General features: G+C 38.4%; 1 protein-coding gene across 2 annotated transcripts in view; it reads right to left on the bottom strand.

Annotated features, from left to right (window-relative positions):
• Positions 1–14,997, bottom strand: part of rab35b (RAB35, member RAS oncogene family b) — a 16,262-nt gene extending 1,265 nt beyond the window's left edge. Inside the window, exons 1-6 of one of the 2 annotated variants that reach the window (NM_001200423.1) lie at positions 14,602–14,791; positions 8,156–8,206; positions 4,500–4,623; positions 812–936; positions 439–563; positions 1–47 (exon numbers count right to left, since the gene is read on the bottom strand). The exon at positions 1–47 is cut by the window's left edge and continues 196 nt beyond it. In NM_001200423.1, coding sequence (NP_001187352.1) covers positions 1–47; positions 439–563; positions 812–936; positions 4,500–4,623; positions 8,156–8,206; positions 14,602–14,653 — 524 coding nt within the window. In that variant the 5' untranslated portion in view covers positions 14,654–14,791. Of the gene's footprint in view, positions 48–438; positions 564–811; positions 937–4,499; positions 4,624–8,155; positions 8,207–14,601 lie in introns of both variants that reach the window. The other variant, XM_017466818.3, reaches the window with a different exon arrangement.
• Positions 14,998–26,429: the final 11,432 nt, after the last annotated feature.

Genomic DNA, 26,429 nt, shown 5'->3' with positions numbered 1-26,429 from the left:
GATTCCTTCTTTGCCCATAACACCAGCTCCGTGATGCAGTTAAACATCTACATAAAGAGACACAAAGAAAATGTGCACACAACCAGTTACTGCAGTTCACTATGCCACTACTACCACAAAGTTCAGATTTATACTATTAATAAAAGCCCTCACAAACCATATTTGTTACATGATGGTTATATGGTTGGTCTCGTGGTTTGTCAATGGCATAACAACTGGCAAAAATATACTGGTACTGTACAAACAATTATCTACTGTCTACGTATTTCCCATAATGGATGTACAAGTTCAATTTTTTAAAAATCACTTAAAAGCTCCATAGTCTAACATCAATAAAAGAGTTCTGAACCAGACTGCTGTTCTTCTTGAACATAGTGTATTTTCCTGTAGCACTCTGGTGGTTTTATTGAACTTCAAAACGCATTACAAATCACTCACCTCCTCCACATTAATGTTCTCTTTTGCACTTGTTTCGAACAGGCGGATGCTCATCTGCTCTGCAAACTTTTGTGCATCATTTGTCTCCACAACTTTAGAGTTTGGGTCGTCATTCTTATTACCCACTAAAAACAAAGAGCAACAAAGGCACATTAGGAAGCAAGCTTTTGAATTACTAACGCTGTGCTAGAGTTCTATATTACAGCTGGTCTTGCACTGACCAATCAAAAGAAAGTAAAAGTGATGACCACTATAGAAATACTTTTAGGGGTTCTGGTTTGAATATTTTTTCCTATTTCTTTGGAGCATTTTTGTAATAATTGTATTTTGTAGGTGTGTAATTTATGACAAAGAGGACCAGGATCAACCTTACCTAATATTCGACATACGTCATCACAATTCTGATTAATTTCATGCAACCATCGTTTAACGTTGACAAAAGATTCGGCACTGGTAACATCGTATACCACTATGACACCATGGGTTCCTCTGTAATACCTGTGAGAGACAGAGAGAGAGACAGACAGAGAGAGAGAGAGAGAGAGAGAGAAAGTAGTCTGTGTCATGGGAATTAACATCATGAATTAACATTTATTCATTTTAAGAAGATTTTAACAATTGCTTCAAATTGGACTTTGACCCAATTAACTATTGGTTCTAGTCAATTTCCATAACGCAACACCTGCGAAGAAAAAGCATTTACTGAAGATGAATGAATGCATAAAAATCCATTCATTATGATTTATAGATTTTATTCACAGTCCACTTCACTTTTTCCACATTTTGTTATGTTACAGCCTTATTCCAAAATGGATTAAATTCATTATATTCCAATTACAGCCTCAAGTCTTTTTGAGTATGATGCTACAAGCTTGGCACACCTATTTTTGAGCGGTTTCTCCCATTCTTCTTTGCAGGACCTCTCAAGCTCCATCAGGTTGGATGGGGCGCGTCGGTGCACAGCCATTTTCAGATCTCTCCAGAGATGTTCAATCGGGTTCAGTCTCCCGATAGTCTCCCAGTTCCTGCCGCTGAAAAACATCCCCACAGCATGATGCTGCCACCACCATGCTTCGCCGTAGGGATGGTATTGGCCAGGTGATGAGTGGTGCCTGGTTTCCTCCAGACATGACGCTTGCCATTCAGGCCAAAGAGTTCAATCTTTGTTCAATCTTTGGTCTGAGAGTCCTTCAGGTGCCTTTTGGCAAACTCCAGACGGGCTGTCATGTGCCTTTTACTGAGGAGTGGCTTCAGTCTGGCCACTCTACCATTCAGGCCTGATTGGTGGATAGCTGCAGAGATGGTTGTTCTTCTGGAAGGTTCTCCTCTCTCCACAGAGTCACGCTGGAGCTTTGTCAGAGTGACCATCGGGTTTTTGGTCACCTCCCTGACTAAGGCCCTTCTCCCCCGATCGTTCAATTTGGCCGGGCGGCCAGCTCTAGGAAGAGTTCTGGTGGTTCCAGACTTCTTCCATTTATGGATGATGGAGGCCACTTTGCTCATTGGGACCTTGAATTGCAGAAATGTTTCTGTACCTTTCCCCAGATCTGTGCCTCGATACAATCCCGTCTCGGAGGTCTACAGACAATTCCTTGGACTTCATGGCTTGGTTTGTGCTCTGACATGAATTGTTAACTGTGGGACCTTATATAGACAGGTGTTTGCCTTTCCAAATCATGTCCAATCAACTGAATTTACCACAGGTGGACTCCAATCAAGTTGGAGAAACATCTCAAGGATGATCAGTGGAAACAGGATGCACCTGAGCTCAATTTTGAGTGTCATGGCAAAGGCTGTGAATACTTATGTAAATGTGCTTTTTTTGTTTTTTATTTTTAATAAATTTGCAAAGATTTCAAACAAACTTCTTTCACGTTGTCATTATGGGGTATTGTTTGTAGAATTTTGAGGAAAATAATTCATTTAATCCATTTTGGAATAAGGCTGTAACATAACAAAATGTGGAAAAAGTGAAGTGCTGTGAATACTTTCCAGATGCACTGTATATACTACTAATAAATGTTTTGTTCACATACTTTACAATTTTATAGACTAATATCAGAAATGAAACACTTTAGATCATGATCAAAACAAAACAAACCCCAAAACAATTTAATTTTTAGGTGTTGTTCTGACTGAACTCAGCTCCAGCTTGGAACATCATACAGGAAACATTACAGCAGCTATACTTGCAGCTGAGCCATGGACTCATACAGAATAATGAAAATGATGATGAGTCTTTACTGATCACATATATAAAGCACAGTGAAATTCACATACCCCAGCATGTCAGGAAGCTGGGGTTAGAGCGCAGGGTCAGCCATGATACAGCTCCCCTGAATAGAGCTGCATGAGTCTCGATGAAATAGGAATCATGATTTTTTTGGCTTAGAATTGAGATCATGATTCATTGACTAAACTTCTAAACTTCAAAGACAATGTAAAGTCAGGTCCATCAATATTTGAACATTGATAAATTTATTGTTTATTTTATCAATATTTGAACATTGATAAATTTATTGTTTATTTTAGTTGTCTACCACAGTATATTGGAGCTGAAGTACAGACTTCCAGGTTTTCATATTTGAGGGTATTTACATCCAAATCAGATGAATGGTGTAGAAATTAAAGTACATTTTATATGTGGTCCCCCTCCCTTTTTTTAAGGGACCAAAAGTAATTGACCAATTAGAACAGAAAATAAAAGAATATAGGATAGAATATAAAAATATATAGGGCTATATTATCTGCTTAGATTACAGCCAAGTGCTTCAACTCATTGGACAGTGCTTCACACTGCAGATGGACAATGACCCAAAGCATGCTCCAAAAGCAACCCAAGTCTTTAAGGCAAAGAAGTGGAATGTTCTGCAATGGCCAGGTCAATCACCTGATCTGAATTCAGTTGAGAATATTTCACTTGCTGAAAGAAAAACTGAAGGCAAAATGCCTCAAGAACAAGCATGAACTGCCTGAAGCCTGGAACCCATAGACATTCACCCAACAGATGCTGGGTTTCTTCCCTGATGCTCTTGACAGACCTTTACTGCAGCTCTTTACTGTCAAGAGCATCAGCGAAGAAACCCAGCATCTGTTGGGTGAATGTCTATGGGTTCCAGATTTCAGGCAGTCATTGGCTGTAAATGATTTTGCAACAAAGTATTAAAAAAGAAGGAGAAGCTCATAGAGCATTTAACACTCCCTGGCTATTATTAATACATCTTTACATATTTTTTATTGACATTGTAATGTATAAAAAAAAAATTCAAGTTCTGTTTTCCAGGCTTTAACCTGATCAATTGTTTCATGCTCAGAGCTGTTTGTGCACTTTGTTTGTGAACTTTTTGCAGTTTTGTGGGCATCACTACAGGCAAATCAGCTGTGCCGTGTATATGCTTTGCCAATCACCCTTAAATTAAATTCAAAAACATATACATGTGCAAGTACAAAGAAAATCAGTGTTTCTGAAATGTGTAAATCCAGGAGAAATTTGTAGTTTCGTTTGCACAAACATTTACACACAACTTTACTAAGACTGATAAATGAGGCCAATTGTTTCACCCCTTTATCTTCTACAGACTCGCTGTGCTTCGTGTACGAGGAAACGTGGTATGTCTATTGCCAATGGTCACAGCAAATAAGGAGAACAGTGACATGTAATGATTGCAACTGCTGTAGAATCGATTCTGCAGACCACATTGAAAAAAAATTTTAAAAACTATTTTTTATAGTGTTGATCAACCACAAAAGACGGCGAAAAATCCTAATATCAAACATGCTTTAAAAAATTCTAGCAGTTTCTGAAGCCAAACAATTTAATGCATGTATTGATGTGACAGTGTGTTCTATAAATTAATGCCCTCAGTGAAAACATGTTTAAGTTACTTCAATGCCACAAACCCTCATGAACTGTATGGTTTTTAAAAATGTACATTTTCATAGCATCCTATTATAAAGTAAAGCAGACTCCAGTTCTAGAGCAAGTGTCTTTAAGATCCACTAATTTATTGACTGAATATGATCACATGTCAAACATCACTGTGCTGGTTGTTGTTACTCACGTGGAGGTGATGGTTCGGAAGCGCTCCTGGCCCGCTGTGTCCCAGATCTGTAGCTTCACCTTCTCACCATTGATCTCTACTGTTCGGATCTTGAAGTCAACTCCTATAGTGGTAATATAGCTACCTGCACAACACAACAACTGTATGAGAATTTTTACCCCTCATTGATATATATCAGAGTTTCCATTAGCCGGTAAATACTGGTTTTTGACAGTTAAAAATTCAAAATATCCAATGAAATCAAAAATTGTCGGACACAATGTCCGGTAAAAATATTAACACAAAGCAGACATGCGTTAGACAAAGTATGTTCGCAATTGCACACCTAAATAAGGTCTCTGTGTCTGCACAATTATTTTATTTCAATTATTTTTATTTCTCCTGTAATGTGTACTCTGATTGGCTCGCATCAAAACAGCCTTGTGTAGCCACCTTCAGGAGGAGAAGGTCACCAGACTGATGCGTTTCTCAAGCTTCAGACTGGACACATTCGATTTCACTTCGGCAGCAGAGTACTTCTTTGCCATGATAAATCACAGAAAATAGTCACAAAAATAAGGAGAAACAAATTAGAGTGGGAAGTGATACGATTTTCATTATTTTAATATTTCTTTGTAAACGAAAACGTATGAGGCAAACTGAAGTTTAATGTTTTGCTGCGCCTTGTTTTTGTTTTGAATGTTGGTTTTATTAGACGCTAATTCCATGACTGCCGTTTGTTATTTTAAATAGTATCACTGTAACACTTCTGGATTGGGTTGGGATGAGGAGGCGGGAGGCAGGCTGAGGACGAGGCAAAAGGCCTTTTTATTCTCTCCATTTTTACTTTACTTTCACTTTTCAGCAGACTCATTCAACCATACGCACACACACACACACATCTTTGTGGTGATCATCCCTCTCATTACGGGGGTCACTGAAAGCACAAACACACACACACACACACACACACACACACACACGTAAATCTAACTCGGGCTAATCTAACACAGGAATCATGCTTTACCTGCTGGATCGAGCCACCTCCTCTCCATCCACAGCGGACACTCGACCACACCCCTGCCGCCACAACCGCACGTACTAAGCATAGTCCAAAACGTTACAGTGCAAAATAAACACCGAAACGAACTGATTGTCCTGTAAACTTTACCATTCCCAGACATGTTGGCTGGCACCAAAATTTATTAGCGAAAAATTCTGATATCATATACACAGTGCCCTCTACTAATATTGGCACCCTTTGTAAATATGAAGAAAGAGGGCTTTGAAAAATTGTCTTTATTGTTAAACCTTAAAAAAATGTAAAATAAAAAAAAGCTCTGCTTGGATATCAAACACAACACAGGTTTATCAAAAAAAAAAAAAAAAAAAAAAAAAAAAAAAAAAAAAAAAAAAAAAAAAACAACACACCACCACCACACAATTCACTTTGTTACATATAAGTGTGCAACAACTATTGACACCCCTATGAATTTATGAGAAAAATATATTTGAAGTATATATTTTTCATATTACATATCCAGCAATCTACAAAGCATGTGTATTTGTGTAAACACATATACACACACACACATATATAGTGTGTGTGTATATATATATATATATATATATATATATATATATATATATATATATATATATATATATATATATGCATATGTATATGTATATATGTATGTATATGTATATATGTGTGTGTGTGTATATATATATATATATATATATATATATATATATATATATATATATATATAAAATATGTGTTTACACAAATACACACACTTTGTAGATTGCTGGATATGTAATATGATGGCTCTTATTGTCACCTTTCATTAGTGCCCAAAATTATGAGAAAAATCAAGAGTAGTAGCCTTTTTATCCTAGGTATGTGTACATGGTTACCAAGGGCCCTTTGGAGTCTCTAAAAGGTGATTTTGGTAAAAAGCATGGACATACCATTAGAAAAAGGTGTAAAATATTAATTTTCTTTGGTATTATCAAATTTGAACTTGGACTAGGAAAGGCTCCATGCTGTGGTCCAATTATGTTTTCTAGCTAATAGCTTCCAGTTGTAGTCATCTGCAGGCAGGGGCATCAAATTTAGCTGGGACGTTAGGGACATGTCCCTACCAATATCCAGCGACTACTGAATTGTTCCTAGAAATAATTTATCAAACAATTAAAATACATTTTTATATAACCACTGTTGTCTGTTGGTATCTTGTGGTTTTTATTATTTTTTTCTATTTAACTTTTATTTAAGCAGGAAAAGTCTGGCCAAGACAGGCAGCAGCACAATTTGAGGTACACAAACGGTTAACAGATCTCGTTCACTACTACGAGTCCCGCCTCCCTAACCCACGTCGCTAATAGGATTGGCTTTGCCATTTCTTGCTAACATTTGAGGCTGTATCTACATCTGGTTGTACGAAGTGCCAAAGCTCCGTCAACTAGATGTGCATCATGCAGGTTACCAGTACGTGAGGAAGACACCATCCTTATACTAACAGTTCTGTACATGAAAATACAGGACAAATCAATCGTGTCTCATACTGATTCAAGGACAGTGCATTTTTTCAATGCGCGACAATCCCATATTAACGGGATGAGTGACGAGCCTAAACATTAGATTGTGTGTGTGCACATGTGTGCACTTTGATTTGTAAAGTAGCTCCTAATGCCCACCTTTGTTTTTGGCCACCACACTGACTCAGTATATCACCAAATTAGTCTAACTGACACACAGACAGACATACACACACACACAGACATAAGGAACTACTTTACAACAAGTCAAAGTGTAAATCACTTAAAATATTTTCTCAATTTCCAATGTGTAGAGTCAACAATGATGGCAATAATAACACTTAACTAAGCCATATATGTTTTCCCTCACTGTTCATGTGACAAGCTTCAATGAGTTATTTTGTCAGGTCAGGTGACAGAAGCAGTCCTGACAGGTAGTATCTTGGAAAGAGCAGGAAGAGAGGCAGGTGCAGGGTCACAGCTGAGGTCGAACAATGAATGGTGATATGTTAGCAGTGAGATTCAGTATTGTGACAAATGTTAGGCAGATGTACTATATGGTTCATCCATGTGTGTTTGAAATGAAAGCTTTGAATAGGCACATGTTGTTGTCTCTGTGTCCACGGACTGATTTTATGTCCCCACCCATGTCAAAATCAAACCTATGCACTTGTCTACAGTCATCTATATGCAAAAAAAAAAAGTAGGTGGAAAAAAAACCCTTCTATTTCAATGTGTTCAAACATCTATTAAATACCAGTAGCACTACCAATGATTCTGAGTCTGGGGGGAAAAAACTTCAGTGTGTCATCTTTCAAAAGAGACCAAAACCATGCATGTACTCCAAATGGTTCAAGAACAGCTTTAATTTTACTTTGGGTATGCCTTGGATAGGCGCTTTAGGCTAATTTTACAAGAGCTTTAAGAGGTTGATAGGCATGGTTTCAAAGAGGATGAAATGTTTTCATTTTTTTTTTTTTAAACCACACACACAAAGTGTACCTATTTTTTTTAACATGACTGTATATATTCAAGCCAGTATAAGGAGAAGAACCCTCAAGTTTTATGCATTTTACTGGTCAATCTGAATAAAATATAATATTAAAATTATACATGGAGCATACTGGTACCTGAAAATGTGTTGTCTGCAAAGCGCAGTAGAAGACTGCTCTTCCCTACACCTGTGGCAAAGAAAACAGGAACAAGTTTTAAAAATTGAGATAGTAGATAAACAGATGAGCCTACAGGGTAATTTTAACTGGTTGGCTCTCTTCATGACAACATTTTAGTTTACACCCATCTAACCACAGTATAATTGGTTTTAGCTCTTATTAGGCTTGGGAATTAGTCATGCAATGCTACACTGCACTGAAGTCATTGGTGCGATTATTAACTCATTATTGATACTTTCATTTGATGCTCATGTAGATAACATTACTAGGATAGCGTTCTTTCATCTCAGAAATATTGCTAAGATAAGAAATGTCACTACATGATGCAGAAAATTTTGTTCATGTGTTTGTCACCTCTAGGTTGGATTACTGTAATGCCTTACTGTCTGGCTGCTCCAGTAGGGGCATTAACAAACTCGAGTTAGTCCTGAATACAGCTGCTAGAGTCCTTACTAGAACCAGAAGATACGTCCACATCACCTCTATCTTATCAACACTGCATTGGCTCCCAGAAAAATTTTGCATTGATTATAAAGTACTACTGGTGACCTATAAAGCACTAAATGGTCTTGCACCACAATAACTGAGCGAACTTTTGGTCTTTCACGATCCACCACGCCTACTTCAACCAAAAGGTAAATGGCAAAATTTATATAGCGCTTTTACCTAAAGCGCTTTACATTGTGTCTCATTCACCCATTCACACACACCAATGGTAGCAGAGCTGCCATGCAGGGCACTAACATGCCTTCAGGAGTGAAAGGAAATTCTCTTATATCATGTACTCTCATATTTTGAACTGTATTAAGACACCTTGGATACGGGGAATACTGGGTTGTAGTTTCTGTGTGTGGGTCCCTGTGCTATTAAATACCTGATGAAATGATGAATGTATACATTTGATTACCTCTTTAAAGAAGCTGATCAACTGCCATACTTTCTTATAGCTGGCACATGTATTTTCTGTCTCTTGAAAAGACTTATTTTCATAGTGTGCTGTATGTTTTGTTTTGTCTATCTGGCTGGCACCTGCACCAGTAGAATCCGTCCACGCACTGCTGTTATCAATGTACAATGAGTATAAATACTTCTGTTTTGAATGAATAAACCCGAAGTCTCTGTGAACATTCATATGTGTCTGTGTGTGTTCATTCGGACTCTCCAGGCCTGAACTCTATGATAAACCACACTTTCTAGCTCATAGCAGCACAGAACTAAAAGTTAATAGAAGTAATAGTAGAACAGGCTGAAAGGGCTGACGGAGGTCTGAAAGCCTTAATCTGAGATTTGGAGATTCCTGAGATACATGAAAAACCAACAGGGAGCAACTTGGAGTTCAACGTCTTGCCCAAGGACACATCGGCATGTGGAGTCACATGGGCCGGGAATCGAACCGCCAACCCTACGATTAGTGGACAACCTACTATACCACCTGAGCCACAGCCACCCAGTGCAAGCTATTTGTTGGTACCTCTAATAGTGAAGGCTCCAGCAGGGGGAAGACCTTTATTTTACGAAGCCCCACAGTTATGGAACAGCCTTTCAATTAGTGTTCGGGAATCAGATACAGGCTGCTTCCGAAATCGCGTACTGTGACAGTACCTACTGCATAGCCACTGAAACAGTACGCACTAATCAGAGTGTGTGTGTGTAGTATGAATACAATCCCGGACATACATCATCCACCATTTTGGCATTGTCGTGTGACCTTCGACTTCATTATAAAACACACAAAAAAGGGACCACCAGATTAAAGCAATCGCACTAATGGCAAAATGCCCATCAGGAAAGTTAAGTGAATTAGCAATTTAACATGGGCAGAGTTAACAGGCCGAGGTAAATTCGTCGTTGTTCTGGCTAAGGCATAATGTAGATCACAAAAAAGGTTTCAAATATTGCAACAACTGTTTTCTTTTCTAAACCTTCAAAAAGTTAACAATTTATTCAGGTATTGTTAAACAAGTCCTGTTTAACCAAGGTTTAATACTTAAAAAGAGCCGACGCACTGTCTTTTGTGTTTTTTTCTGAGCTCATCAGCACCAGTCCCATTGCATTATGGGATTTCTGACTCGCATAGTGTCCATCAGTTGCATACTGCAAAATCTCACCAGAAGCAGTACGAAATCCAGGTATTTCACACCTACTGAGAATTCAGACATCCTACCCCTCAAGCGTACTGCTTTTCACCTACTGTGTAGTATGGTAGTACACAATTTCAGATGCAGCCATCGTCTCAGTGTTCAAGTCCAGGCTGAAAATATATTTGTTTAGTCAAGCTTTTTGTGAATAGTTATTTTCTTAGGTAAAGGAGCAGATGTAGATGACTCGGGTACAGAATGTTGTTGTGGACTGGGAAGTTTGGATGCTGTCGCCCCCCCTTCACGCGTTCACCCAGGTTTGTTGATGGTGGAGTGGCTGGCCGCCTTATTTCCCAAGGTGCCCTCATGTCTGTGTTACCTTCTAGATCTCCCTTTTAGTTATGCTGTCATAGCAAGTCTTGCTGGAGTCCCTGCTTGCACTCACGCAAAGTACATTATCCTTAACCAATACAAGACAATAAGCATACCTAATAATCTTTCGCTCTCTTTCTGTCGAGCTACACATGATACTCCTGAGACACCAGTGATCCTGACCCCTTCTGCTTTCCGGACCTGCCTGATCCATCCTGATGCCCTAGTTCTGGTTGGAGTTCTCACCAATTGGAAGGCACATGCTGCTGCTGAGGATGACCCCACATGGTGCAGCCTAAAGATCATTGAGATTACTGAGGATGGTACCATTTAAAAACCATAAAGATGGCTTTGGACCTCAATTCATATGAACAGATACACCATGATAGCTTTAGGACTGCAATTGCCACAAACTCTTGGTTGTATACTCAAGTCTCCATCAGTGAACCTCTGGCTTGCTCATTAGGGATAAATTCATACATTTAAAGTCTAAATCCTGAATTTATATATTTCTATAAAGCTGCTTTTGGACACTGTCCATTGTTAAAAGCTCTATACAAATAAAACTGAATTGAATTCTGCCATTTTGGTAAGGTTAATTCTTTGTTTCTCTGACTCCTTACCTGGTTACTGACTTTTAGTGAACAGCCTCCTCTGCCTCTAGGCAGAGTCCCAATTGGGCCATATTCTTTCCTGTTCTAATAATGGATTAAATAATTTGGTAGATGTCCAAGGTTTGAGATTTTTTTAATAACCAAATCCTGATACTTTTGTAGAACCCGCCGGTGTCTTCCAGGAACAGGCGTATTTATATTGAGATTATGTGACACTTCAGCTGCACACATGTAGACATCCTTAAACCTATTACGTGACTTCTGATGGCACACAGTTGCACAGAACTGTTTAGAGATTTTACCTCAACAGGGGTGAATACTTATGCAATCAACAGCAGATATTTATTATAAACAATCATATAATGACAGTGAAACACTAAATATGGTCCAAGTACTAACAACAAAAAGTACCAACGTTTCCTGAGACCAGGCTAACTCTATGCTATAACAAATGACCATATCATTAGGGCACTTTCTTCAGGCTGGATCTCATCCAAGGCCTAAATAATAAGCCACACTGGGCATGCATCTGGATGGGAACACTAAGGCCTATGTATGAACATAGGAGTGTGTGCAGTGTGTGTCTGCTCACTATTTTAGACCCAGTCTGTGGATGGCCCAGGGCCAGAAACAATGTATGAACAGTGTCACAGCTCTAATGTTACCCAATGTGTAAGCCTGTTGGATGTATTTTGCTTGTATTTTTCTCATTTGTTAGTCGCTTTGGATAAAAGCGTCTGCTAAGTGAATAAATGTAAAATGTAAATGTAATGGACACAAGTCAAATATGTAATAATATAATACATCTTTGTGCATTGATGAGGCAGCTGGCAACGCTGAGCTTTTTTCAGACTTCAAAGTCATCTGCTACCGGAGGAAATCTGCACAATCTGCAACCACAAAAACCGACAGCTCAGTTGCTAGGGATAACAGCCACACAAAGAAAACATTAACGACAAAGCTCTTAATCCAAATTCTCAAGGAGGTTAGTCTGCATGTATTCTCATGTAGAAAGAGGTATAGCCTATATTAGGTTTAGTAGGTAATGCACTATAAATACATAAGTACAATTATAATGATACATTTTGTGCTATGCCTTACATCTGAACTCGCACCTTCTCTCCCCGAGAGAGAAAAAATCAGAGGAAGAACATACAACAATCAAACCTATGTACACGAACAACAAATTGGCATTTAAAATTGGTGACAAATGCACATATTTCCTCCCTCAGAGTCATGGAGTGAGGCAGGACTGTAGCTTGAGTCCCACTCTATTCAATTTATACATCAACAAACTAGCAAGGGCCCGGAACAGTCTGCAGCACCCAGTCTTACTCTACTAGACAGTGACGTCAAATGTCTCCTGTTCACAATTGATCTGGTGCTGCTGTCACCCACAAGAGAAGGTATACAGCAGCATCTAGACCTCCTACACCTTTTGTGAGACATGGGCTCTGTCAGTTAACCCAAAAGACTAAAATAATGATATTCCAAAAAACACACAGTCGTCAAGATTAACATGATAATTTCAAATTAGATAATATGCCTGTTGAACACACTCAGAACAACATATACCTCAGTATAAACATCAACAACACAGGAAACTTCAATAAGGCTGTGAACGACCAGAGAGAAAAAGCACAAAGAGCTTTTTACGCTATTAAGATAGATATAAAAAATTGACATCCCAACCAGAATCTGGCTAAAAATAATAATATAATTATTTATTTACAATTAATCAGTTCTATAAAACCATTGCGCTCCATGGACATGAGGTCTGGGGTCCACTCAAAACCCAATAAACACCCAGTAGAGACTCTGCAGGCAGAACGCTGCAAAAATATACTACAGGTACAATGAAAAACTCCAATTAATGCCTGCAGAGAAGACATTAGGACTGTACCCACTAAAAAATAAATAAATAAATAGCCATTAAATTCCATGTCCACCTAAAAAAAAATTGTGATATAGAGACACCCCTCACAAAGCACTGAGATACCAAGAGCTAACCCCGAGAGCAGCCTCCTCAGCAAGCAGGTCTTAGAGCTGACTTTACAATTCAAGACCTGTCCAGCCAAACCCAGACCAAATCAAATTATTAAAACACAAAGAAAAATATCAAACACTGGACATATGCAACAGCTCAACAAAGTAAATCTATGCTATCTCTAAACAGAGAATATAAACTGGCAGACTACCTAAGCACAGTGACTGACCCTAAACTAGGAAAAGTCTTGACCCTGTACAGACTATATGAACATGACCTGGCCACAGAGACAGGCAGACACCGACAGACCTGGCTAGGAAAAGAAGACAGGCTGTACTCCCACTGCACAAATATGAAGTGGAAACAGAACTTTACTTTTTAACAACGTGCCCTAATTATACACAAATTAGGGAAACATTTTTCCCCATTTCATAACCCATGAAAAAGACTTCAATCTGATGCTGAATAAGAACAAACTCCCAAACCTTCTAGGAGAAACCTCAGCATGCTCAAACCTGGCTGGGCAGAGTCAGTGTGTGCAGAGTGAGCATGTGCAGAGTGAGCGTGTGTATGTGCAGCGTGAGCATGTGCATGTGCAGTCCTGTCCCAAAATTAGAGTAATCAGTGGAACAAGACCACAAACCGCACAATAAACAATCACTGTAAACATGTACGAAACGATTTGTGTATTGTCTTATTCTTTTATTGCTATTATCAAACCTTTTTTTTTAATTGCATGTGAATGTTAAATGTTACCAATGCTATGGAAATGTAAATCCTTTACCATGCCAATAAAACTACTTGAATAGAGAGACAGAGAGAGAGAGAGAGAGAGAGAGAGAGAGAACAGCTCTAGAGGACACAAGACTCATGGAGTAACTATTTCCAACAAGAAGTTATCATTTTCATTGAGGAAGCAAATGTATATATTCGGCGAGGACACAGATACGAGCCCATTTGTTTGAGTTGATGCTGTGCTTCTTCATCTTACACTGTATCCTCTCTCTGCACTGCCTCTGGTTCTACTACTCTGTTTTCCAAATGAAAATATGGTGCTACTAGACCATTAATCCTGTCGGTAGGCAACTGTATATGAAAGTATGCTTTTGATAGGAAGCGTTAACTAACACATCCGGCCTGGTTGGTTGATCTGCCCAGTCCTGTTTTAAAAAAAAAAAAGTTCTCGGCTTGCAACAAGAAAATATTAACGCAAAAGATAATTAAAGGCTGTTTAGTGATCGGCACACGGATCTCCCGCGTTGCGTTACATGATCCACAATCATGCAAATGATCAGGTTAACGTGAGCCCGCAGTTAGGCCTACTTCCCCTGCCACATCCGCGGCGTTGCTTACCGCTGTCGCCGATAATGAGCAGTTTGAAGAGGTAATCGTAGTCCCTGGCCATGCCGGTAGTCTCGGCTAAACTCGCCGCGCCTGCGCCGTCGTTTTACACCTCCAGTTCCGGCACATGAAACGAATCCGCGCTAAATTAATTCGGCAGACGACCTGTCGGTAGTAAAATTAAACATTAAACGGGCGTTTCTTTTTCCAAAAAGCGGGAGTCTTTTCGCCCTCGACGTTTAGCTCTATACGTAAAGCGGAAACTCGGCTTCCTTTTCGAACTGAATGCTAAGCTAATGGCATCTCCCAATTTGTTCCTGTGTAACGTAAATAGTCGACGCTGTGAAAAGTTGACGCATTAACCTTAAACTCGCATGCACGGTAGTTTGCGTGTTGCACGTAATCTCGCACAAGCTCGCGGAAAAAACTTCATTCTCGCGATGTGCAGCGATAACAGGCTGTTTCTCAATACTCAAATTGGTGCATGTTGTTGGAGCTTGGTTAATAACAACATTCTTAATAAAGTTAAATGCACCGATAGTATGTGAAATGTCTGGGTTATTCAACAATGAACAAATAAACAATACATAAATTAACGCATTTTTTTGTGCAACTTTGCATATCCAAACATGCAAGGATCAATTAATTGCAATACTCATTGTAAGCATATTATTTAATTATATTTCACACAAAATTCAATAACATTAATTGCCTTTTTGTTTGAGTTTGTTGCAGATGCAAAGGTGCAGTATCGGTTGCATACTGCAAAATCTCTCAAGAAGCAGTACACCATCCGTGTATTTCTCGCCTGCTCAAAATTCGACATTTCAAAAAATAAAAACAAGCAAAGAAAAAAGAGAATTCGGACATACTACCCCTCTGGCGTACTGCTTTTCGCCTACTGTGTAGTAAGGTAGTACGCGATTTCGGACGCAGCCCTGACGCACGTATAAATTCCCTTCCTCCTTTACATCTACCACAATCGCAAACAAAAAAGTCCTCAGAATTTTGTGTGAAATATAATTAAATAATATGCTTACAAAGAGTGTTGTAATTATTTGATCCTTGCATGTTTGGATGTGCAAAGCTGCACACAAGATGAGAATTTATGTATTGTTCATCAATTCATTGTTGAATAACCCAGACAACATACTATCGGTGCATTTTGCTTTAAAAAGAATGTTGTTATTAACCAAGCTCCAACAATATAACATCAGATCCCTGAAGCGCAGTGAGGTAATCTAGGGGTGCTTCTCAATACTCAAATTGATGCTTCTTTGTTTCCTCGCTCCTCCAGCCCGTGAACCGGAAATCGATCAACATCAACCATCTTGAAGGACATATCAATTCTCTAATTGTACCATGAGGAAAGAGGCGTGAGGAAGCTTTCAGAGGAGCTAGGAACGAGGATACACAGGTGTATCCTACGCAGAAGTGTTTCTTGTTGAAAAACCTGAGACACTTTTAAATTCCCCTCCTCCTTTACATCTGCCACATCTCATCCAAGCATCCTTCCCTAACACCCTAAAGGGGTGGAGCTAAGACACAACGAAAGGAAATGAGGATGCACAAATAAGAAATGAGAGGCGCCCCTAGTGATGGGAGAAACGAAGCTTTTCTAAACTCTGAATCAGTTGAACCAATTTCTTAGCAAAATAATTTTTTGAAGCACTCGAAACACCACACGTTGGCGCCACCTGCTGGTTAAAGCGTTGTTAAAGCAACGAGAACTCAGTCCGAACATAATGACACTTTTTTACAAAACAGTTGCAAATGTTTTCATAAAAGTGTACTGTTTTAAATATAATTTACAAATACATAAATACCATTAATATTAGTGCTTATATTGTATTTTAGTTACCGGCTTGGCTAATCAGGCAATTTAGATACAATTATCACACTCCCTTTTTAATTATACACACGTGTTTGTCATTAAAGCTGTCTATAAAAACTAGCAGTCAACGTGAAAGTGTTATCAACGTATTAATCCTTTCATTCGGTCCTATTTTTTTGTCCAGATGTGATATGAATCTCAACCATATATATATATATATATATATATATATATATATATATATATATATATATATATACACACACACACAGTGGCAAGAAAAAAGATGTGAACCTTTTAGAATTTCATGGTTTTCTTCATAAATTTGTCATAAAATGTGATCTGATCATCTAAGTCAAGGGTATTGACAAATATAATGTGCCTAAAATAACACACACACAAAAAAAATCTGATCCCTCATGTCTTTATTGAACTCATTCAACATTCAAAATGGCAGTGGGAAAAGTAAGTGAAACCTTAGAATTAATAACAGGTTGACCCCCCTTGGCAGCAATAACCTCAACCAGGCGCTTCCTGTAGCTGTGGATCAGACCTGCACATCATTCAGGAGGAATTTTAGCCATTTCATCCTGTCAGAACTGCTTTAGCTCTGTCATAGTCTTTGGACATCTCATGTGTATGGCTCTCTTCAAGTCATTCCATAGCATTCCCATTGGGTTGAGGTCTGGGCTCTGACTTGGCCACTCCAAAAGGTGGATTTTTTTTTCTGAAGCCATTCTGTTGTGGACTTGCTCCGGTGTTTTGGGTCGTTGTCCTGTTGCATCACTCAACTTCTACACAGTTTCAGCTGACGTACAGGTATTCTCACATTATCCTGAAGAATTGTCTGATATACTTGGGAATTCATCTTCCCCTCAATAATTGCAAGTTGTTCAGGCCCTGATGCAGCAAAGCAGGCCCAAATCATGATGTTTCCTCCACCATACTTTACGGTTTGGATGATGGTTTCATGATGATATACCTTGCCCCTTCTACACCAGATGTAGTGCTGTGTGGTTTTTCCAAATAGTTCAATCTTAGTTTCATCAGTCCACAAAACATTTTGCCAATACCACTGTGGAGTGTCAGTGTGCTCTTTTGCAAACTTCAGCTGTGCAGCAATGTCCTTTTTAGTAAGCAGTGGCTTCCTTCGTGGTGTCCTGCCGTAGATACCCTGCTTGTTCAATGTTTTACGTATTGTAGACTCATGAACAGAGATGTTAGCCAGTTCCAATAATGCAGTCAAATCTTTGGCTGTCATTCGGGGTTGTTTCTTTACCTCATTGATGAGTCTTCATTGTGCTCTTGGTGTCATTTTGACTGGGCGTCCACTTCGTGGTAGAGTAGCAACAGTCCCAACTGTCTCCATTTGTAGAATGTTTGCCTAACTGTAGACTGGTGAATTTTGTTACACTTTGTAACCCTTTCCAGCTTTATGTAAATCAACAATTCTTGATCGTAGATCCTCTGAAAGCTCTTTTTGGCGAGGCATGACTCACATAAGCATGTGCTTCTTGTGCAGCGCAAACTCCAAACATTTGAGGGGTTTATATCAGTCAAAGTAGCTGTAGTCCACACCTCCAAACTCATTTTCTTAACAAGACTCCGGGTATGCTAAAACCTGACTCCAATTCGCTTTTTTGAGGTCATTAACTCAATTGTTCACATACTTTTTCCACAAGCATTATGAGGTTTTTTTTTGGTTGTTCTCAATAAAGACATGAAAAATCTGAATTTTTTTTGTGTTATTATTTTATACACATTATATTTGTCAATACCCTTGACTTAGATGAAGATCAGATCACATTTTATGACAAATTTATGCAGAAAACCATGAAATTCTAAAAGGTTCACATACTTTTCTTGCCACTGTATATATACAGAAATACAGAAATCTTTCCAGAATAAAGTTGTATATGTGCATTCCCAGAAGAGATCACCACAAAAGGAACATAATGAGTCATTATCTGGGAACATCTTTTTTTTTTCAAGTAGAGCTTAACAGGATAGAAAAGATTACGTAATTTGTAAGATGCATACCTTAACCTTATTGGTTATTAAATATTTAGATGACAAAGTCCACACTTTCTTCCATGGAATGTTGACAAACTGGCCATTCCAGTATGACACAATGTAGGGGAATATATTTCATTCTGAAATAGTTGTCCAATTCTCCTGTTCTGACCAGAAGATTTAGATAAAAAACGGATATTCTAAATCATAGTATCAATAGGATGAGCTACTGGCAAAAAATCCTGGGATCTAGCTGAGCCTTTGAGAAGTGTTATGGCCCCTTAAGGAATAGCGTTCATAACAATAGCAAACTCTCGTGGAGTGACAGGTACATTGTATATATTCAAAAGCTCTGAATAAGAATACAAGTAACCATCAGCACTGATTAATTGAGAGACCAAAATAATACAACCCCAATTCCAAAAAAGTTGTGACCCTGTGTAAAATGTCAATTAAAACAGAATGCAATGATTTGCAAATCTCATAAACCCATATGTTATTCACAATAGAACATAGAAAACAAATGCTTAAACTGAGTAAATGTACCATTTTAAGAAAAAAAAAATAAGGTAACTTTGAATTTGATGGCCGCAACATCTCCAAAAAAAAAATTGGCACGGGGCAACAAAAGGCTGGAAAAGTACATGTTACTAAAAAGAAACAGCTGGAGGTTAATTGGCAACAGGTCAGTAACATTACTGTGTATAAAAAGAGTATCTTAGAGAGTCAGAGTCTCTCAGAAGTAAAGATGGGCAGAGTATCACCAATCTGCGAAAAACTGCACCTACAATTTATGGAACAATTTCAGAATAATGTTCCTCAATGTAAAATTGCGAAGACTATGAATATCTCATCATCTACAGTACATAATATCATCAAAAGATTCAGAGAATCTGGAGAAATCTCTGTGTGCAAGGGAAAAGGGTGAAAATCAATATTGCATCCTCGTGATCTTCAGGCTCTCAGGTGGCACTGCATTAAAAATAAGCTAGATTCTATAATGAAAATCATTGCATGGGCTCAGAAACACCTCCAGAACTCAGTGTCTGTGAACACAGTTTGACATGCCATCCACAAATGCTGGTTAAAGCTCTATCATGCATAGACAAAGTCATATGTGAACATGATCTAGAAATGCCGCTGTCTTCTCTGGGCCAAAGCTAATTAAAAATGGACTGAGGAAAAATGGAAAACTGTTCTGTGGTCATGCGAGTCGAAATTCTTTTTGGAAACCATGGACACTGCATCCTCTAAACTAAAGAGGACTAAAGAGGAGAGGGCCCATCACGGCTTTAAAAAAAAATATCTGAGCTTAGTTCAAAAGCCTGCATCTCTAGGGGTATGGGGGAGCATTAATGCCTATTGAATGGGCAGCTTGTACATCTGGAAAGGCACCATTAATGCTGAAAAGTATATACAGGTTTTAGAGAAAAATATGCTTCCATTCAAATTCCATCCCATCTTTACTTCTGAGAGACTCTGCCTCTCTCAGATACTCTTTTTATATCCAATCATGTTACTGACCTGTTGCCAATTAACCTAATTAGTTGCAAAATGTTCCTCCAGCTGTTTCTTTTTAGTAACACTTACTTTTCCAGCTTTTGTTGCCCCATCCCAACTTTTCAAAATTACCTTATTTTTTCCTTAAAATTGTAAATTTCCTCAGTTTGAACATTTGATATCTTTCCTATGTTCTACTGTGAATAACATATGGGTGTATGAGATTTGCAAATCATTGCATTCTGTTTTTATTTACATTTTACACAACTTTTTTGGAATTGGGGTTCTACTCTTTCAGTGAAAAGACATATGCATTTACATTTTTAGGAGGGTTGTGTCTTTACAAAAAAATGGAAGCCTAGCAATATAAAGCTTTTGTCATTGTGTCATGGTGAATCTAACAAAAACTGTCCCACTTTTGCATAGTTCACCCTAATTTAGTTTAGGGCTGGACAATAATTCAATATCAATATATATCGTGATATAATTTTTTTCAATAACAGTGATCCATCCATCCATCCATCCATCTTCTATACCGCTTATCCTTTTCAGGGTCATGGGGAACCTGGAGCCTATCCCAGGGAGCATCGGGCACAAGGCGGGGTACACCCTGGAAAGGGTGCCAATCCATCGCAGGGAATAACGGTGATATGATATTTTAACACATTTCCAATATTTCGACGTGCATTAAAACATTTCTCACTGACTGACATTCATGGTGCAGGCGTCAGTTCATTGTATTCAAGCCGAGCAGACAGAGCAGAGCACAATTGGCTACGTGTGTGATGATGTACACCACAGGCACGCAGCCAATGCTCAGCAGTAGTAGGCTAAGCTCCAACACAGCAAGTTTTAGCTACGAAATGAGTACCCCGAACCACAGTACAAATGCGACTGAACGAGCTTCCACAAGTGAGGAGAAAGCAGATGAAATAGTTGATAAGAGAGAAAAAACTAATTCAGTGGTATGGAAGTGGTTTGGCTATCTAAGCTCTGATAAACTTCAGGTTTCAGTGTGCTGCAAAATATGGCGGAGAGTGGTGCCGACTAGCAACAGGAACACATCAAATCTGTTCCACATCTGAAGCAGTTCCACCCGATAGAATATTTTGAGAGTCAACCTGTCCCTGAAATATCACCGCCACTCCATCCCCATCACCAGCTGTGTTAAAACGCATGAAGCAAACACGGATGGCTGCATTCATGCCTTATGACAAACAGTCTACACGATATTAAGACATAAGACATGATGCCGTTTAGTACGATAGAAAACGTTGGCTTCAGGAAAATGATGTCAGTCATCGACCCCAGATACGAGCTCCCTGGCTGGAAATATTTTTCCTGCACAGCTATACCTACACTTTACGGTGAAGTTAGGGAAAGGGTGGAGGAGCAACTGAAGTCAGTATCATATTTTGCGAACACAGCTGACCTGTGGTCAAGCTGAACCTTGGAACCATACTTGAGCCTGACAGTACACTTTATTGACCAAGATTGGAAGCTTGTCAGCTTATGCCTCCAGACGGTTTACTCCCGAGGATCACATGGGCTAAGCAATTGCAGCCGGACTTACGGATTGGGGACTCAGCGAGGACTGCCAGGTCTGCATCACCACAGATAGTGGGACCAATATCATAAAAACTGCTGAGTTGAACAGATGGACAAGGCTACAGTGCATCGGGCACCAATTGAACTCTGCTATTGGTAAGTTATACACAGTTAATATACATTTGAGTATTATGTTGTTATTTTGCTTATGGTATGAGGATATATTACTAAAATCATTGCAGTAACAAATAGGCGATATGCTTAACACAAAATAGATAAACATAAATGTAGCTTATCAGTGCTTGCATGTTTTTGATAGCTATTTTTATATTCTTTATATTTGTTTGTATTATGTTTATATTCTCACAATTTTATGCTTGCTATATGGTTGTTGCATTCCATGTCATAAGAATTTCATTGATCTAACAGTATAATTTATAATTATAATGTGCATTTGATTTGATAAATAAAACACTTGAATTGAGGTGCTCTGTGTTGTGTAGGCTATGACTATGGAGCCTTGCACTGCACTCTTGAGTGGCTGCTCCACTACTCATCATAAAGCTCCATACCAAACCCAGACACTAGATATTACTTAGTACTTAGTTGGCCTATAGTTTTGATTAGGTGATTTCATTCCCCCAATTTAAGTGACTTCATAGGCTATTCATTTATTCTTTAGTCAAGACATACATATTTGTATGGATTTATACATATAGCAGTTCTATCAATTAAATTCAAAGGTGTTTTAAATTCAAAGGTGCTTTGCCAAATCAGGTGTGAAATAAAAACAACAAAATGTGCGTAAGCAGGAGAATTGTAATTTTGCTATAAGAATATTATAAATAAACCAAATATTGTAGTTAAAATACAAATGAGAACTATATATTGCAATATTTTTTTCTCTCTCTGTCTACAGAGAAAGTTCACCAAGACAAGCGAGTGGACAGAGCAATTGGGGTCTGTAAAAAGGTGGTGGCTGCCTTCTCCTAGTCCTGGAAGAAGAAACAGGACCTTGCAGCTGCTCAGGAGGAGTATCACTTGCCAAAACACAAGCTCATCAATGAAACCCCAAGTTGGGGTTCCAGTCAACAAATGGTGAAGCGGGTTCTGGAGCAGAAAAGGGCTATCACAGAGGTCCTCTCAATGGACAAGAAGACCAGGTCGCTGGTTCCTTCTTGGCAAGATGTGGACGTTTTAGAGTCTAAAGATGCAGCTCTAAGCCCGCTCCTCGAATTCACGGATGCCTTTTCCGGTGAGTCCTATGTCAGTGTGTCATTCCTAAAACCAGTTATGCATCTCTTCAACACCTCCATCTTGAAGGAAGCAGAGGATGACACAGACCTAACCAGGACCATAAAAACAACAGTGATGGGATACGAAAAGTATGATGAACCAGCCATGGATGATCTACTTGACATGGCATGCCTCACTGACCCAAGATTCAAGCTTCAGTACACTCAGGAGGAGAAGAGAGAATACACCAAAGAGAAAGCTGTGTTGGAGATGCTGAAGGGAGTGAGAGCTGTTGTGGTAAGGGAAGAGGAGTCCAGAGAAGAAGCCATGGGAGACGCTTCTGTAGCAGTGACACCAGACAAGAAAACAAAGCGGTCTCTTGTTAGTTTTTTTTTCAAACAGGTCCACCACTACCAACAAAGAAGGCTTGAGTGTACAGCAGGCAGTTGAGAGGGAGCTCAGCAACTATCTTCTGTCTCCAGATGCTGACAATGACTGAAATCCTCTGGATTGGTGGAAAGTCTATCATAAGAACTTCCCCAGAGTAAGCCAACTAGCAAAACATTACTTGTGTATCCAAGCCACAAGCTCCCCCTATGAGAGGGATTTTAGTACAGATGGCAATATTGTCACATGTAAATGGGCATTTTTGATAATGTAGACCAGATTGTATTTCTTGCCAGAAATCTCTAGAGCCTGTCATAGGGTGTCATCAACCCTCAGCAATGTCCCTGCCCCAGCAACATGTGTTTTTTTTTTTGTTGCTCACTCTTTTTTTCTGTTTTCTGCAGCAACTCTGAGCACTTTTCATATTTTTCTATCCTGGCTGAAGCACTTTTATTTCAATCTATAAGAATAAGATAATCAGTCTATGTTGTAGTTTAAAATTAAAGATATTAATATTAACAAAGGTGAGAGTTTTATGTTTATTTGACAGTGATTTCACATTTCTTGTTTGTGTGAAGGTTAAATACAAATAAAAGGTGAACATTAATTTATTTGTGGCATTTTTATTTCTAAGATATTACATAGTTTTATAGGAGGAGGTTTCATAGACTTGGGAAATTCATTTTGCAGAAGTTTGAAGGTACAGACATCCATTGTGGGCATCCTTGGCAGTTTTTCTGAGGATTTATATTGTTAATATCGATAGCGGAATTATATCGTATCGACCAAAATTAAGAAATATATTGTGATATACATTTTGGCCATATCGTCCAGCCCTAATCTAGTTGCATGTGTTTGAGAATTATGCTTGAGATGTGTAGTATGGCTTTGGTTGTGTGGTTTGTCTGTAGGGACTGTATTGTAAGCAACTGCAAAGTGATTCTTCGGTGTACAGTATATAGGTGATGAATGGTGTCCAAATAGAGTTAGGTTTGGTAGTAAAGTTGGGGTACTCAATCCTGGACTCAAACTCGAGTCCGAACTTGAGTCCAATTATGAACGAACTCAGACTTGTCACGTACTCAAGTAAATTTGTACTCAAACTTGCCATGGATTGTACAAAGGGAAAATCACTCACTCACTCATTTGAATTAATAACTTCAGTAAATTTAATAAGAATCACTGTATATGTGAACATTGAAGTCTATTTTATTGTACATTTAATTGCTTTATTCAATTTCCATATTATTTTGTACTTGAATACTATAGACCTACCTGAGAGCACATATCGTTATCGTGAAATAAGATTATGTCATATCACCTAAACATTAGCATTTCGTGATTCCAGTCTTCAATTTCACATAAAATGTGAACCGTGCTTATTAATGTAGTAAGTAGTGTAAACCCTGCTGGTTTTAATTTTAGGAAGTAAGAAAAAAGTTACAAGAACAGAGCTGTGTTCAGAAATGAGTTTGTTGTCATTGTTGTTATGACATGCTGCTAAATGTAGGCTAACTCTACTCTGTACTCTCTCTCTCTCAGTCTATATAACTGGGGAGAGGCATCAAATAATTGAAATGTCAACTCGAACTGGAGGACACAATATAGTGTGATACAATAACAGAACAGGTTAAAGTGTATTTCATACACTTGTAATAGAATAAACGTTCTACAAACATTCTACAGGGCTTTACAGTGCGACCATTTCACTTGCATTTGCGACTGAAAAGTACTTTGTGGGACTGTGAATAAATATTTATTTGCACCGGTGCGAGTGACCTGTTTGGAATTGTATAATACAATCGGAATAAAAACTACAGGAAGTCCAAAATGCTTTTCATCTCCTCAGTCAACCGAACAAGTGTGTAAATACTGCAGAGAAGCCATTATGATGAAGAGTAACTCTGTACATCATCTGCTTCTCTCAACTCTTCGATCTCACAAACCACCATTTTTTATTGATCACGCAAAATGATCTGAACCTGCAACTGTGACCTGCTCGTGTAGACACAGCAATTTGACATTAAGCTTAGTAGACTATTTCCTTAGAAGGCTATTAGCCTTGTTCCTAATATGGATCATGTTTGTGTTAATCTACTTTTAATTAGGACTATTGTTTAAGATATTTTAAAATAAATATTTTATGCTGTTTATTTATCAATTAACCAACAGTATTTCTCATTGCTATTATTTTAACTCAATTAACAGTGACCAAGAGCAGAGAGCTTACAGTTAACTCTTTGTGACAGACCTCCTGATTAAAGTTTAAACAAAAAAGATTGGTATCTGGATCGGTATCGGCTGTAAAAATCCTGATCGGTGCATCCCTAACGAACACCATTAAACTAAAGCGCTGTGCATCTGACGGGTAAATGAACTCACCCAGTCACATCCTATGAGATTATTCAGATATATACACAATATACGCAGAGCGGATTGAGAACTGATTCCAGCCCAGAACCATGACAGTGGACAATGTCTAATAGTGCAGCTTTAAATATATTTAAAAAGAGCAGACTTCAAACACTGAACATTGAGGTTTATTGTATTTGTTTACAAGGTGGAACAGGTTAACGATTGTTTTTGCATACAGTCTGTAAAATTAACTGAAAATATTAAATTAGTTTATCAGAAGGTAAATTAATTTGTCATGGCTCACACTATGTTCCTAAATTTTGTCATAATTGACCAGCTCAAGTTTTCTCATGCCTACTTGGGTGTTATATTGTGGCACATTAATGTTACCATCTCTAAAATAAATAAATAAATAAAATAAACTCCAAATTTTTTTACTGTGCTCCTAAAAGAAATTGTTACCGTAGAGCCCTGCTCTATATCCATTTTTTATTTTGAAACCATTTTTTGGTAGGAAACTAGTTGAGGTGCTTGTGACATGAAATAAAAATATTAAATGGCAATATGTAATAGTGGTATTTTTGTTACATTTATGTTGCCATTGGTTTGTGAAGGTTAAAATATTAATTTAACAGCTGAGTGTTGAGTTTACAATTGCAATTTTCTGGACTTGATCAGACTCGACTTGGACTCGGCCATTAAGGACTCTGACTTGAGTCCAACTCGGCCCCTTTTGGACTTGGACTCGATTGGGTAAGGACTTGAGTTGTGTCTGAAACCACTCCCTATCTCCTATATCGTACACTATATAGGGTATCGGCCATTTTGTAGTGGTGTCCGAACTCTGAGTGAACAACTTCATTTCCTACATTCATTCACTCATTTATATCCACAATGCACTCTGATTTCGCGGGTACATCTGTTGTACCCTCACCAACACACTATTTCCCATACTCCAACACGAGAC

Source organism: Ictalurus punctatus, chromosome 5 (genome assembly GCF_001660625.3).
Source record: "Ictalurus punctatus breed USDA103 chromosome 5, Coco_2.0, whole genome shotgun sequence".
NCBI classification, from domain to species: Eukaryota; Metazoa; Chordata; class Actinopteri; order Siluriformes; family Ictaluridae; genus Ictalurus; species Ictalurus punctatus.
This window is presented reverse-complemented; position numbering and strand designations above follow the sequence as displayed.